The sequence below is a fragment of the Pinus tabuliformis genome, chromosome 4_2 (genome assembly GCF_031772625.1).
Source record: "Pinus tabuliformis cultivar Carrire ecotype Pingquan chromosome 4_2, CPIR1, whole genome shotgun sequence".
NCBI lineage: Eukaryota > Viridiplantae > Streptophyta > Pinopsida > Pinales > Pinaceae > Pinus > Pinus tabuliformis.
The window spans coordinates 392624475-392640901 of NC_142304.1; the positions used below are offsets into that span (position 1 = coordinate 392624475).

Here is a 16427-nt window from a genome sequence, read left to right on the forward strand (position 1 = left end):
CCAAGTACATGCTCCCCACCATAAGCTGAGTCTCATTATCTAAGATGTTATTCAGATTGAAACACTGCTCCATTTGTGCTATCCATGCTACTGGGTGAGAACCGTCAAATTTATGCATATCCAACTTGGGAGGTCGCTTACGGGATTGTTGGTGGGTGCCCCAGACGTGAGGAGAGTGGCTAGACTCACCCTCACTGTGTCCATTGCCATTATACGCCTCCTCGTGGGCTTCATCCTTGCCCTTCGAGATTAGGGTAGACAGTCTGTCAAGTTGACTTTGGATGGATTGCAAGGTTAGTTCAAGTTTGTCAATCCTCTCATTGGCCATAGCTTGAGCTCTAGTTTCTACCATGCATCGATCAGATGTTCTTGAGATTTGGGACTGCCCAAAAATAAATAAATTCAGTAAGAATTGAATGGTACCACCGTGCTCAGCTCGTCGTCCTGATTCTGATGGGCTAGATCACCAATAAGCACCCCGGTATAGGAACCCCACACAACTACTCAGATTTGGTGGATCTGAGAGATCTGAATGGCGGATCGGATAGCTCTGGGCGATGGAACAGACTGCTGCTGCAGATCTGATGGATCTAATAGATCGGAATGGCTGGTCTGCTAACTCGAAACTACGGGACTGATGTCTGCTGCTGCTGCACCCCTTTGAACGAGCGGATCTGGCAAAGATGATGCGTGATCCCAAGATAGAAAAGGGAACTATGGTCTCGAGGAGTGTCAGGTGCTACAGATCGCAATATACATAAGCGTCTGACAGTAGTACTTGGCTCAATGTTTCAGGGCTCTAACTAAGGAGGATCAACCGTACCCTTAGCCGTACAACCTGACTACCCTATCGTACAGGTGAGTAATCTCTCTGAGTGCTGTTCTTAGTGTACTGTAGCAGCAAGACGGCCGACGGTTTATCTATGGCAAGGTTGCAGAGGAGCTAAGGGGCTTCCGATGTACCCAGAAGGTACTTGGAAGACAGTCCGTACGCGGTTCTGTCTAATGCGCTACTACTCGAAGGGGTACCCACAGGGGTTACAAGGGAGTCCAACAAGCGTGACCACCTCTTGTATTTCCTGCGTGCATGCCTCCCCAAATCCGTAGGTTTATGCGCTCAATGACAGATCCCGTGGTTTAAAGACGCTGGAACACGTCTCTAGCCAAAAAAAAATTTGCTAAGAAATGGAGATCCCACCGGCCCTAGAAAGTGCTCTGATACCACTTGTTATGCTCTTAACCTGCAAAAGATACTCAAATACAGAATATGCGAAGAAAGATACCCAGAACATAGAATAGTGAGAGACAACAACAAATATTTTATTATTCAGAAAGCAATGTTCACTGGCCTCTTTGAGGGGGCAACCTCCAATAGAGCAGAGCTCGATTCAAAAATAAGACACGATGCTCCTCACAGGGAGTCTCTATCCTTTATATATGACTCATACATGCAATACCATGGGTTTTATTAATACCATCTATCTAATACTATGGCCCATTTGCAACTAACTGTGGTCCCGTCATTAATTGCAGGTTAACCACTTACAATTATTAATATGGGCTTTATTGACTCTTGACTATAACTCGATCCCATTACATAAATAAGGGGGTTAGGGTGGAACCCTAACAGTTGTTTACGTTGGACCCCAATAATTTTTCTTCCATTGAAGATTTTTTGTCCAAGTTCAAGACCCTTAGACTTCTCTTGTAAGGTGTTAAGGTTAAGAAAGAAGATGGTAGCCTTATCTATTCCATTCTTACAAAGTTAGGACCAACCTACTCTGTGTTTGTTTCCACCTTCCATTCTACTAGATAAGCCTTTATTTATCAAGGACAAGCCTACAAGTCCCCCTCTTTTGATGCCTTTTGTGATTCTTTAATAAGAGAACAAGAAAAACTCTTAGATCTTGGCCTTCTTAATCTTGGAAACTTTTCTAAGAAAGCCTTAGCCACTCAACAACAACCAAGTTCAAAGAATCCTAAGAAGCAGCATCCTAAAAAGAATGGTCCTAAGCACTTTCAGTCTCAAAATGAAAAATCAATTCAACAAAATGATAAGGCAAATAAAAACAAAGGGAAGAAGACTGATAGACATTGCAACTTTTGTAATCGAGATGGCCACTTAGAATCCAAATGTTTTAAGAAGATGGATGCCTTGGAAGCAGCAATGAAGAAGCATAACATCGATTTGGAGCACTCTTCAACTTCAACTTCATCTTCAGGAATAACACTTTTTGCATGTGGTTGTCAAGCATCGCAGTCTGGTTATGCACTAAATATGTCTTTTTCTTCTCATTCTCACGAGTGGCTCATTGATTCTGGAGCTTCTTATCACATGGCCAAAAACAAAGCCATGTTTTCTTGTTTAAATGATTGTAACACCAAAAATATAGGGACTGGAACTATTCATCTAGACAATGGTCAATTTAATGATGTATTATGTGTTCCAACCTTATCCCGCAATCTTCTATCTGTATATGAGATAACTCATTCAGGAGAAGGTAAAATTGTTGAATTTTCACCTCATGATGTTGTAATTAAGGACCTAAGAGATCCTAGACAGATTTTAGCTACTAGCATTGTTGATGATTCGACAAGGTTGTATAAGTTTAACAACTTTGGGTCATCAACTCTTCCCTTGGTATTTGTTGCTCATAATGATGAAGTGAGCAAACTTTGGCATGAGCGATTTGGTCACTTAAATTATCGCTCCCTTCAAAATATATGTAAAGAAAATATGGTGACGGGTCTTCCTATGGTATCTTACAGAGATGGTGTTTGTTCCGGATGTGTACTTGGAAAACATCATCAGGATAGTTTTGAAAAACATGCCTCAACCCCTTTACAACTTGTGCATAGTGATTTATGTGGTCCAATTCCAATTGTTTCATTCTCTGGCTACAAGTATTTCTTAACTTTTATGGATGATTTTTCCAAACGCACTTGGGTATACTTCTTAAAAATCAAGAGTGAAGTATTTAACATGTTCTTGGCCTTTAAGGCACTTGTTTAGAAACAATCTAGACATCAAATTCTTAAGATAATATCTGATAATGGTGGAGAATATGTTAGCAACAAATTCATCAACTTTTGCACTGAGAATGGAATTCAAATGCAACATACTGTTCCATATACTCCACAACAAAATGGTGTAGCTGAAAGGAATAATAGCACCTTAAAGGAAATGGCTAATTGTATGCTTCAATCTAAAGGACTTAGTCTTAATTTTTGGGCAGAAGCAATTAATTGTGAAAATTACATAGTAAATCACACTCCTACTAAGGTTTTAAAGAATATCACTCCAGAAGAAGCATGGAGCTCAATTAAACCAAATGTAAGTCACTTTCATGTTTTTGGAAGTGAAGCATGGGCCCATATTCCCGATGAGAAACATAAAGCCTAAGAGCCTAAGAGTGAAAAATGTGTTTTTGTTGGATATTCTGAAGATGTCAAAGGATATAGACTTCTTTCACCTACGAGTTCAGTTCAGTGGATGTACCACCTCTCTCTATCCCTTCTACTTCTGAAACTATTTCTTCTTCAGATGATGACAGCGAGGATGACAATCCTGCCCCATCTTCTCGGGATCCTCCTTCAACTCCTCAACTTCCAAAATGGGTTTGTGGTACTCGAGATGCAGCAGGTTCTCTTACAGGTGATCCTACAGATTAACGACGTACACGTTCTCAGTTCGATAGAGCCTCTTCTTTATTGGCTCAAGCTTCAATGAATTATGATCTTGACACCTTTGCAGAAGCTTCAGGTCATCCAGATTGGGACACAGTTATGAATAAAGAATATCATTCATTATTGGTAAATGATACATGGGATCTTATTCCTCTTCCAAAGGGAAGAAAACTTGTTAGATGTAAATGGGTTACGTAACCAAGTTTGGACCAGATGGAAAAGTTGATAAACATAAAGCTCGTCTTGTTGCTAAGGGATTTTCACAAGTTGAAGGCATTGACTATACTGAAATCTTCTCCCCTGTTGCCAAATTGAATTCTATCCGCCTTGTTCTTTCCCTTGCTGCCTCTTTCAAATGGGACGTCCATCATATGGATGTTAAATCTACCTTCTTACATGGGGACTTGCATGAAGAAATCTACATGGAACAACCTCCTGGATTTATAAAAACAGACTCCAACCTTGTATGTCAAGAAATATTCTTATGGTCTCAAGCAAGCCCCTTGGGCTTGGTATGCCAAAATGGATAGTTTTCTTTTAGATACTAGCTTTTCTAGGTGTCATTCTGACAATATTGTCTACACCAAGAAAGTGGGTAAGTCTCTTATCATTCTTGTTCTTTATGTTGATGATCTTATCCTTACTCGTAGTGATCCAAACCTTATAAACCATGTGAAGTCCAACCTTAAAAAGCAGTTTGAAATGACAAACTTAGGACACTTGCATTATTTTCTTGGTCTTCAAGTCTTGCAATCCAAGGAAGGTATTTCCCTTTCACAGTCCAAGTATGCATGTGATCTTCTATGCCACTTTCACATGGAAGACTGTAAGACGGCCCCTTCTCCCTTCCAATTTGGAGCCAAACTTTTAGTCACTTGTACTTCCCCTGAAGTTGATGCTACCTTATACCGTCAACTTGTAGGAAAACTTTTGTATCTGACCCATACTCGTCCTGACTTTTCCTTTGATGTTGGCCTTATTGCTCAGTTTATACAAAACCCACATGGAAGTAATTGAAAAACAGCTAAAAGAATACTTCGTTATGTTTGAGGTACAGTTCAGTATGGGATTCATTACAGTGTAGAAGCATCTCCTCTATTGGTTGGTTTCACTGATTTCGATTGGGCTGGTGACCCTGATGATCGGAAGTTTACTGCAGGTTATGTCTTCACCCTTGGTTCTGGACCTATTACATGGGCTTGCAAGAAACAAAGTGCCATTTCTCTTTCTTTAGCAGAAGCAGAGTATCATGGCGTCGTAGAAACTAGTAAGGAAGCCCTGTGGCTTTGTCAGATCCTGTCAAAGTTTGGCTTTCAGCAGCAACATCTGACTACACTTTGGTGTGATAATCTGTTGGGTCCCTATAATACTAGTGATTACCCCATTACTATTATAGTTATACCCCTTATTTATATTGTTGTGCCCCTATTACCCCCATATTGTTATTTCTGTGCCCCATAGAATCCCTCTATTGTTATTTTTGTGGCTTTATATTATTATTGTTAGGTCGGCTGGATTATATTGTGACTCCTTAGACTCCTATATATAGAAAGGAGGTTTTGTCATTTGTATCATCCAATAATTGTTCATTTATGTAATGTAAAGGAGGTTGCCCCCTCGAAGAGGCTAGGTCGGCTGGATTATATTGTGACTCCTTAGACTCCTATATATAGAAAGGAGGTTTTGTCATTTGTATCATCCAATAATTGTTCATTTATGTAATGTAAAGGAGGTTGCCCCCTCGAAGAGGCTGAATTCTAAGGCATTCATCTATATTTTCTATCTTTTCTTGAGCTGGTTTCATAACATTTGGTATTAGAGCTTTGGATTCTAGGGTTTCGCTGCTCCAAACAGGTCATCGTGGCATTTTCGCTATAACTTTTTTTCTGTGACGTTTCAGAAGTCGCAAAAAAAAACCCATTTGAGAAGAAATCGCGCTGAACCTTGGGTCCGAATTTCAGAGCTTTTCGCGCGATATTTTCGGAGATATGATCTGAGGAAGTTGGTCTTTTTGCAGACTCCTGAATTACATTCAAAACAGGTGACCTAGGGAAAATTGTCATAACTTTCTCTCTGGGAATCAGATTGAAATTTCGTAAGAAGGTACAGAAAGAGGACAGACTGTAGTTTCTTTTATATCTTTTTCAGAACCAAATATCGAAAATTGTACACGTGGCACTTCATACAACTTCGCTCTTCTGGAAAGGTCTATAATCAGGTCATCTTGGGAGATTGTGCATAACTCTTTCTTGGAGAATCCAATTTGGATCAGACTGGTGGCATTGGAAAGAGGACACAGAGAGCTACTACAGGTCACAAATTTAGAACTAGATGATTGGAAAGTATAGAGATACATCAGAGGCAATATCGAGCTCCTACAAAGTGAAAAAAGGTGTGTAGATTTTTTTAAATTTTTGCTTAAGCTTGGTTTGAAAATTTATTTTGAAGGAATTCAAAGGGCATAGTAGAGCATTATTATCGGTAACTGATGCCCCGAGGAAAGAAAATGCAAACACCTAGTAAGGAACCTGAAAGCTCTAGCATGACTCATGAAGAAGAGGAAGAAATGCTACATGATATATCAAAATTACAAGAACAAGTGCAACAAATGTCACGCTCACAAAAGTTAACAGATGCTAAGATAAATGGCATGGAAGCTAAGATAAATGGCGTGGAAGCTAAGATGAATGGCATGGAAGCTAAGATGGACAATTTGAAGATAGATTTGAACACAAATTTGAAGACAGGCATGGCAGATTTGAAGACAGATTTGAAAAATTTTCTACAAGAAATACTTACTAATAGTGAAAAGGTAGTAAAGGAAACTCATGATGAGAACAAAAGAAATGTTAATCATGATTCCATAGACGCTAATGTTGGATCGAAGAATCACCATATTCCAAAAATCGATATGAGGAAGTTTGATGGCAAGGATCCCGCCACATGGATATTACAGATGGAGCAATTCTTCGATCTCAATAATGTGCAAAACGCACAAAAGGTACGTATGGCAACTGTATATTTGGAACCAAATCAGTTTGTATGGTATCAATGGCTTTGTTCTCGTAAACAATTTATCACTTGGGCAATTTTTACGGAAGAATTGATAGCACATTATGAGGATACAAAAAGCAACACATTTTTTAGCCAATTGATAAGTCTCAAACAAAAGGGTTCAATAATGGAGCACATTGAGGAGTTCCAAAAATTGAACATAAGGGTAAAAGATATTCCAGAGGAGCATAGGATTGATGTGTTCATAGGGTCTTTAAAGGATAATATCCAACATGATGTTCGCCTTTGGGAACCTGATTCATTAGAGAAGGCATTCAAGTTAGCAAAAAAAATGGAAAGCAAAATTATGGCAACTAGGAAGCATACCACTCACAACTATAAAGACGGAAGTGTTGTTGCCCCTAGTCTTCCACAACCTACAAGGTTGACACCACAACAATTGGAAGAAAAAAGAGCAAAAGGGCTTTGTTACAATTGTGATAGCAAATACACAAAAGGTCATAAGTGTGCTGAGAAGAAATTATTCTACATAGATTGTGAAGAGGAAGAAGAAAAGGAGCAAGAAAGGTCAAAAGAAGAGGATATATTCCAGGAACAAAGCCTAGATGAAGAACAAATAAATCCGACCATATCTTGTAATGCATTGGCAGGAATTACCACTCCTCAAACCATCAAGATAGAAGGACAAATCAAGAAGAAAAAGGTAATAGTGTTGATTGATTCAGGAAGCACCCACAATTTTATTCATTGTAGGGTAGCAAAAGAATTGAATTGCTTCCTATATCCAGCACCAGAGTGTCAAGTGATGATTGCAAATGGAGGAACAATAAATTGCTCTGGAAAGTGCCATAATATCAAGCTATCCATGGGAGAATATGTATTGACTAGCCCAATGCTTTCCATTCCAATGGGAGGTGCTGATGTTGTACTAGGAGTCCAATGGCTACAATCCTTGGGTACAATAGCTTTTAATTTTCAAGAACTTTTCATCAAATTTTCTACGGAAGGAAAGGAAGTTGAATTAAGGGGTATTGCAGGGAAACCAGGAAAGATAATCAGCTCTAATGGCATGACAAAGCTTCTAAAAAAGGAGCAAAGAGGTGTAATTGCACAATTATGTTCGCTAGATGTTTCCACATTGGAATCATCTATTTCTCCAGATCTCCAAAAAGTCCTGGACAATCATTCCAAGGTATTTGAGACTCCCAAAGGTCTCCCACCTATGCGTGATCATGATCATGCTATTCATCTGATTCCAGGAAGTGTTCCTCCAAACATCAGGCCGTACAGATATCCCTATGTCCAAAAAAGTGAAATTGAACGTATGGTTGCAGAAATGCTAGAGGCTGGTATAATTCAACCGAGTCAAAGTTCTTTCTCAGCTCCAGTAGTATTGGTGCACAAGAAGGATGGATCATGGCGCATGTGTCCGGATTATAGGGAGCTCAACAAGCTCACTATTAAAGATAAGTTCCCCATTCCTGTCATTGATGAATTACTGGATGAATTGCATGGATCAATTTACTTCACCAAGTTGGATCTTCGTTCAGGATATCATCAAATCAGAATGAAGATTGAAGACATTCCGAAAACGGCATTTAGAACTCATGAGGGTCATTATGAATTTTTGGTCATGCCTTTTGGCCTTACCAATGCACCTTCAACATTTCAAGGTTTGATGAATTCAATTTTCAAACCATTCCTTAGAAAATTTGTGTTAGTATTTTTTGATGATATACTAATCTACAGCAAGTCTTGGAAGGATCATGTTGAACATGTTGACAGGGTGCTACAACTATTGGAGGAGAAACAATTATATGCAAAAAGATCCAAATGTTTCTTTGGAGTCCAGGAGGTGGAATATTTGGGTCATATTGTATCTCATGAAGGAGTTAAGGTAGACCCTAGCAAAATTAAAGCCATTAAGGAATGGAAAATCCCCACATCCATAAAGCATCTGCGAGGATTTCTTGGGTTGACAGGGTATTATCGCAAGTTTGTTAAGAATTATGGGAGAATAGCAGCACCTCTAACAACATTATTGAAGAAAGATTCATTTTCATGGACTCCGGAAGCAACAAAGGCCTTTGAACATCTTAAAGAGGCAATGTGCCAAGCACCGGTCTTAGCTACACCGGACTTCACAAAAACCTTTATTGTGGAATGTGATGCTTCAGGAAATGGAATTGGTGCTGTTCTAATGCAAGATGAAAGACCCATTGCTTTTGAAAGTCGTCCAATCAAGGGAAAGTTTTTAAGCAAAGCTATTTATGAGAAGGAAATGTTGGCAATACTCCATGCACTTAAGAAATGGCGACCCTACCTAATGGGAAGACACTTCAAGGTAAAAACGGATCATGATAGCCTTAAATACTTTTTAGAACAAAGATTATCCTCTGAAGAGCAACAAAAGTGGGTCACAAAGATGTTGGGTTATGACTTTGAAATCATCTACAAAAAAGGGAAGCAAAATGTGGTGGCAGATGCACTCTCAAGAAAGGATGAGGATGTGGAAGCATTGTTGTGTGCCATTTCTATTATCCAACCAGATTGGATAAACGAAGCAAGGGAGGAATGGAAGAATGACGAAGAAGTGTGGGCACTTATTCGAAAGCTACAACAAGATTCCAGTACTTCTGATACATTTAGCTGGAAAAATGATTCGTTATGGTACAAAGATCGCTTATACCTCTGTAAGAATTCCCAGCTAAAACAAAAGATTCTTATGGAATTGCACACTTCTCCCTTAGGAGGGCACTCAGGATTTTTAAAAACTTACCACAGGGTTAAGAAGGAATTTTTTTGGGATGGCCTTAAATCAGATATTCAAAAGTTTGTGGCGGAATGTTTGGTTTGCCAACAAAATAAAGTTGAAACAATTAAGACACCGGGTCTATTACAACCTTTATCCATTCCAAGCCAACGTTGGGAGGAGGTTTCAATGGATTTTATCACAGGTTTACCCAAGTCTGAGGGAAAGAGTGTCATCATGGTGGTAGTTGACAGACTTACCAAGTATGCACACTTTTGTGCATTATCACATCCATTTAAAGCCAGTACAGTTTCTACTGCATTTATGGAAACAGTTCAAAAGCTACATGGAAACCCAAAGATTATTGTAAGTGACAGAGATCCCATTTTCACTGGAAATTTTTGGACAGAATTATTTTCTTGTCTTGGTACTCAGTTAGCTCATAGCTCATCTTATCATCCTCAATCTGATGGGCAAACTGAGATAGTAAACAAATGTTTGGAAGGATATCTTCGTTGCTTTGTATCTGATAAACAGACACAATGGGTCAAATGGTTGCCTCTGGCTGAATGGTGGTATAACACTTCCTTCCATACAGCAACAAAAATGACCCCATTTATGGCACTTTATGGGTATCAACCACCATCCATCACATCATATTTAAGAGAAAATTCTAAGGTTCAGGCAGTGGAACATCACATCGAACATCAACAACAAGTCCTCCAACTCTTAAAGGATAACCTCGTGTTGGCACAAAATAGAATGAAACAACAGGCAGATCAACATCGCAGTGAAAGAAGTTTTGATGTAGGTGATTGGGTATTCCTACGGCTACAACCATATAAGCAAATGTCCCTAAAGCAAGCTAAGAAGGATAATAAATTATCACCAAAGTATTATGGTCCGTACAAGGTGTTGCAAAAGATTGGTACTATGGCATACAAATTGGAGCTTCCTGCAGCTTCTCGATTGCACCCAGTTTTCCATGTTTCATGTTTAAAGAAGGTTATAGGCGACAAGCTCCCAATTCAAACAATATTGCCAGAACTTGACGAGGAAGGAAAAATTATATTGGAACCGGAAGCAGTCACAGAAACAAGAACTCGACAGCTACGAAATCGATCAATTTCAGAGTATCTTATCAAGTGGAAGAACTTATCCGCTGAAGATTCCACATGGGAGGATGAGAATTTTATGCAGAAGTATCCAGAATTACTCAAGCGTTGAGGACAACACTTTTTTGAAGGAGAGGGGCATGTTGGGTCCCTATAATACTAGTGATTACCCCATTACTATTATAGTTATACCCCTTATTTATATTGTTGTGCCCCTATTACCCCCATATTGTTATTTTGTGCCCCATAGAATCCCTCTATTGTTATTTTTGTGGCTTTATATTATTATTGTTAGGTCGGCTGGATTATATTGTGACTCCTTAGACTCCTATATATAGAAAGGAGGTTTTGTCATTTGTATCATCCAAGAATTGTTCATTTATGTAATGTAAAGGAGGTTGCCCCTCGAAGAGGCTGAATTCTAAGGCGTTGATCTATAATTTCTATCTTTTCTTGAGCTGGTTTCATAACATAATCAAAGTGCCATTCAACTATGCAAAGATCCAGTCTAACATCAGCGTAGCAAACACATTGAACTACACATGCACTTCATCAAAAAGCTCATTGATGACCATGTTCTTGAAGTGCAATATTGTTCAACAGATGATCAAGTTGCAAACATATTTACAAAGGCTCTCACAGAGGCGAAGTTTACTTAACTTCGATTTATGGTTGGAGTTCAGAATGTTGTCACTAAGGGGGGATAGGCTCTAATGCCTCATTCTTTCTCCTATTATGTCATATTTGTACATCCTTCAATCTTATCCCAAGTTGTTCTTAAGGGGAGATGTTAGGATATTCTGACACATAGGAAATAGTTAAGTATAACTTGGTCTAGTGTAGAGTTACATAAAGTCTATTTCTTTATTATGTACTTTTGTAACTTATAATCTGACAGTCACGATATATTCTAGACATAAAGTGATTCGACAATTCATTCTCTCCTTAGTATTACCGACACTTGATCCATGGCTTAACACCCGACTGGTTCATGATTTCTATTTAAAGAGCATGGAGGGTCATTTGTAGGGTGACCGTTCATGAGAAAAGCTTATGTAAATTTTCTTTCTTTTATTAATAAATTCCCTAAAGTGGTTGTGTTGGCTCAGGTCGTGGACTATTTCTCTCTTTGAGGTTTTTAACCACGTCAAGAACACTGGTGCATTGATATGTGATCTGTTTGTGAGTGGTGCCCTTTGGTGTTCTATCTGAGAAACTTACCTTGTAAATTCCTACAAATAATTTTACATGTAATGCCATTTTCCATGATTTGGTTAATTCACAAGATTCAATTAAGTTTTAAAGTCTAAAATCACAACTTTCTAATGTCATATTTGGGATTCTAAAAATATTCAAAGAACTTGAATTTTAAATTTTAAAATCACAACTTTGTAATGTCATACTTGCTCACCAACAACGCATTTTTAGGATTCTTGTTCCAAGTGAGAACTAAACTAACCTAGAAATGAAAAAGGGCACCACAAACCAAAAACCAAAACTAAAAAGTTTAGAAACGTGTGAGGAAACTTTATGGGTTGATGAAGTTGATTAGAATGTAAAAAACAAAGAATCACATTTGTAAGGAGATATCAATGCAGGCGTAAAATTGTAGAAAGATGTTTCAAATATTCTCTTCAATGATAAAGAGGAAAAACAATAGTAGGATTTCTCCCTTGAGCCTGGTAGTTGTAAATGAAATCCCTTTATAAGAAATGGAAATAGTTCATAAATTTGATCACTTTGATTTAGATAAGGTGTTGGCATTCTAAATGAATTTTGAAAATCCAAATTTGACTTATAGTTAATCAATTAAAATTTAAATTCATTTAAATTTCATTTATGGTTACTCTAGGGAAAGCTCTCCCTAGGGCTGAGTTAAAGTTAAAAATAAAAACCCTTATTTTTCAATGGTATATAAATGAAATGTTCATTATAATTTCTATTAAACATCTAAATCAAATCAGAATGACCGCTTTTTTCAAAACCTATTAAATATTTATGTTGAAGTGGTATTCCATCCCAACTAAGTTGCAATTGAGATTAAATCCTTTTAAAAATCATTAAAAAGGCATTTTCCTTTTTCAAGAGCATGAGTAGATATTGCTGAGAGCTGAGATTGAAGTCAAACAGAGTAACTGCTATAACGCAATTTATTTCATTTATAGTCGCCACCTTCAAAATGGGATAAATGATGAGTAGATACAATTAGTTGCAACCCAAAAACCCTTAAAATCACAGTTCTCAAAGACTAGGATTGCTTCCCCTCTTTTCCCGACGGATTTTTATCAGAAAAATGTCAAAAATATTTATACGACGACCAGACATTTCATGTAGGCGTTGCGCAGACCAATTCATTGACGAGTGGCTTCCTCTTTCCGATGAATTTAGCGGGTGGGGAACTACCTGCAGCGACAACTCCGCAGAGGACACGGCTGCGTTGTTGGCATCTGACGTGGCATGGCTCGGTAAGTTCTCCATAGATGGACCCTCGTTCAGAAGCACCCTCGAAAAGGAACTGAATTTTGGCATCGCTGGTTTTTGTCGGGTGCGCTGCGGGACCTCCAGCTGTGAGCACGAGAGCATCCCGGGAGAATGATTTAGTCTCTGAAACAATCGGCACAGAACCCATTCGTCCAACTGACACAAAGGAGAGAGCAAATTAATTAGCCCCAATTACTTTTAAGGTTACTGGAAATACCATTTTAACTGGATGGCAGATCCAGAAATATTCTGAAAATTTTCATTAATGTTGTGTAATGGGTAGAATTTGAAAAAAAAAAAAAAATTATTATCTCGGAAATAATTATAATTTTTATTTTTTATTTTTTTATCATCATTATTATTATTATTATTATTATTATTTTTTTTTTTTTTTTTTTTTTAATTTTTCTAGAATTAAAAAAAAATATATTTTATCATCTTAAAAACAATTATAAATTAAGAAATGGAGAACTTTTTATTGTCCTGAAAACAATTATAAATTCGCACACTTTTGATTATGAAATTGATTGTCATTTTCAAAATAGCCTATGTCCTATAAAAAAAACTTTATTAATGTTCTGTAATTTCTAAAATTTGAAACAAAAATGAGAAACATCTTATCATCTTGTAAACAACTATAAATTAAAAATTGAAAAGGTTTTTATTGTCTGGAAAATATTTATAAATTCACACACCTTTGATTATGAAATTGATTGTCATTTTGAAAATAGCTTATGTCTTATAGGTTTCTGGAATACTCTAGGTATAGGCTAAATTAAAAAACAACTCCAAATACCAAATACCATTTGGATTGCAGATTCCAAAATATTCTGGAAATCTTCATTAATATTTTATAATTTCTAAAACATTCTAAAATTTGAAAAAAATGGAAAACTTTTTATTGTCCAGAAAATAATTATAAATTAAAAAATAATTTTTTTTATTCTGTTTTATAAATTAAGAAACAAATCTTCGATTAAATTTTTTAACAAATTTAATTTAAATAAATTTATAAATTATATTTTCAAAATCAGAAAAATAAAAAAAAATATTTAAAAATTACATTTCAAAAAAACACTAGATCATATTCTCCAAGTCAGATACAGTACACTCTATCATATCATCATTTCCAATATATTTACCTGATTCTCTACCATATAAAAACAAATATTTACTTAATTTAAAACATAATTATATAACTGGACATCTATTATATAACACTAAATTAAACAACATGGCAGAGAAAGCTTTATAATTTGAAGCATGCTAAATAGCAAAATCATTAATAAAAAAATGGAATAGGAAAAAAATACGATTTTATTAAATAATTATAATAAACTTATTATTGAACCTAGATTTGGAAAAGAAAAAACAGAAGAGGAAAGAATAAAGAATCATGAGATTTGGAAAAGAAAAAACGGAGGGAATAGGATAAAGAATCATGATACCTATTATTGAATCTAGATTTGAAAAAAGAAAAAACAGAAAGGGATAGGATAAAGAATCATGACCCCTATTATTAATCTAGATTTAGAAAAGAAAAAACCGAAAGGGATAGGATAAAGAATCATGATACTGAAAGGGATAGGACAAAGAATCATGATACATAAATATTTTAAGTTATATTTGGAAAAACAGAAGGGGATAGGATAAAGAATCATGACCCCTATTATTAATCTAGATTTAGAAAAGAAAAAACCGAAAGGGATAGGATAAAGAATCATGATACCGAAAGGGATAAGACAAAGAATCATGATACATAAATATTTTAAGTTATATTTGGAAAAGAAAAAACAAAAAGGGATAAGATAAAAAATCATGATACTCCATATTTAAAGTTATAATTTTCACTAACTTAAAACAGAAAATCCACTTTGTAAATGGGATATGGGAAAGGACAAGATAAAAAATCATGATACTCCATATTTAAAGTTATATTTTCACTCACTTAAAACAGAAAATCCACTTTGTAAATGGGATATGGGAAAGGACTTTGTAAATGGGATATGGGAAAGGACATGGGAAATCTTATTTTAGATAGAATTTGTTTGGATTTTGAGAATACTAGAAATCATATTTTAGATAGAATTTATTTGGATTCTGAAAATATTTCTAATATATTAGAATAGTTGGATGAAAAATTGCATAATTTGTTGGACTTCAAAATAATTTTAAAATCCACATTTTAATATTAATATTATTGAATACTAGGTGCTATAATTTGGATTAAGAAAATAAGTTAATACTGTAATATTAATATTAATGCAGGCTAATACTATTTTGTATTAATATGGGAAAATGTCAGCTTGAAGAATTCTCACGGGCACAGATCCCTTTCTCTTGGTTGGCAGGGTTTGGGCGAGGCAGTATTCGTGCATGATCCAGTTGGTCATCACGCCCTCAGCAGCCTTTCCTTTGTAAAACACCAGTGATTTCTTCACGCCCACTTTTCTCGGCGACGTGCTTCCCGACTCATTAACAATGGGTATGTCTGATCCCGTGGATTTCCAGTAGCCAGAGCCTGCGGCTCTGTTTGGCCGCGCTCCGCTGAGATATTCCCGGTTCCTCGGACTGAAAAAATACCATTCGTTCTCTCCGAAAAATGCCTTTGCTGAAACACAGTGAATACAGATTAACTACATTAGTGGATTCGAAATCAAAATTTCACATTGAGAAATCGATTTGCAACAAGAAATTGTCTTGTTGAAAATTAAAGTTTGAAAAATTATTCAATCTAAAATCGGAAAAAAAATATATGGTGAGAAAGTATATCATAGACTAACAGAAAATAAAAGTATTAGGCATACCCAAGTGAAGTTGGAGGAATGAAAACTCACCGGGCAAATCCCAGGGGTCGTGTTGGTAGGGATCAATGTCTGCAATAATTGGGGCAGGCAGAGGGGCGGAGGATACCTTCTTCCCCAGGTAATGGGTGATGAGTTCCTCATCGGTGGGATGAAATCTGAAGCCTACAAGCAGCTCTGGCACCGCCTGCTGCTGGAATGCCACTCCCTCCATCGTCAACGATTGATTTCTTGCTGACCAAGCAAGGGATCGTAGAGACGTGCTTGAAATTCGGGAGCGGAGTGTGTCTCCTTTTATGGTTGCCGCCCTCCGCATTCTTCCAAACCGGTCAAATCACAGCACTCGCAGCTTGGGCACCTACCAGGTCTCTCGCACATTGACACATGGTCTGACGTGAACATTAACGTGGTGCCCAAGAAAGCTTGCAAACATTCTCGGAAATTGGCGAAAGGAGGGGAATCCACTGTCGGTCAAAGAGAGAAATATGCGGTGTGCAGAGCGCGACGATGTTGTGGACCAAAAAAGTTGACCCGCCCACCACTGCAGCGTGTTGATGAAGATTCCTCGTCCCT

At 37.0% G+C, this 16427-nt stretch overlaps 1 protein-coding gene across 1 annotated transcript; it reads right to left on the reverse strand.

Moving 5' to 3' along the window:
- Window positions 1–12685: 12685 nt before the first annotated feature.
- LOC149169612 (NAC transcription factor 32-like) lies at window positions 12686–16129 on the reverse strand. Its single transcript, XM_089428748.1, has 3 exons — window positions 15888–16129; window positions 15372–15661; window positions 12686–13206 (listed from the first exon to the last, which is right to left on the reverse strand). The coding sequence occupies exons 1-3, from the start codon at window positions 16066–16068 to the stop codon at window positions 12811–12813; spliced, it is 867 nt and encodes a 288-aa protein (XP_089284874.1). The 5' UTR covers window positions 16069–16129; the 3' UTR covers window positions 12686–12810.
- Window positions 16130–16427: the final 298 nt, after the last annotated feature.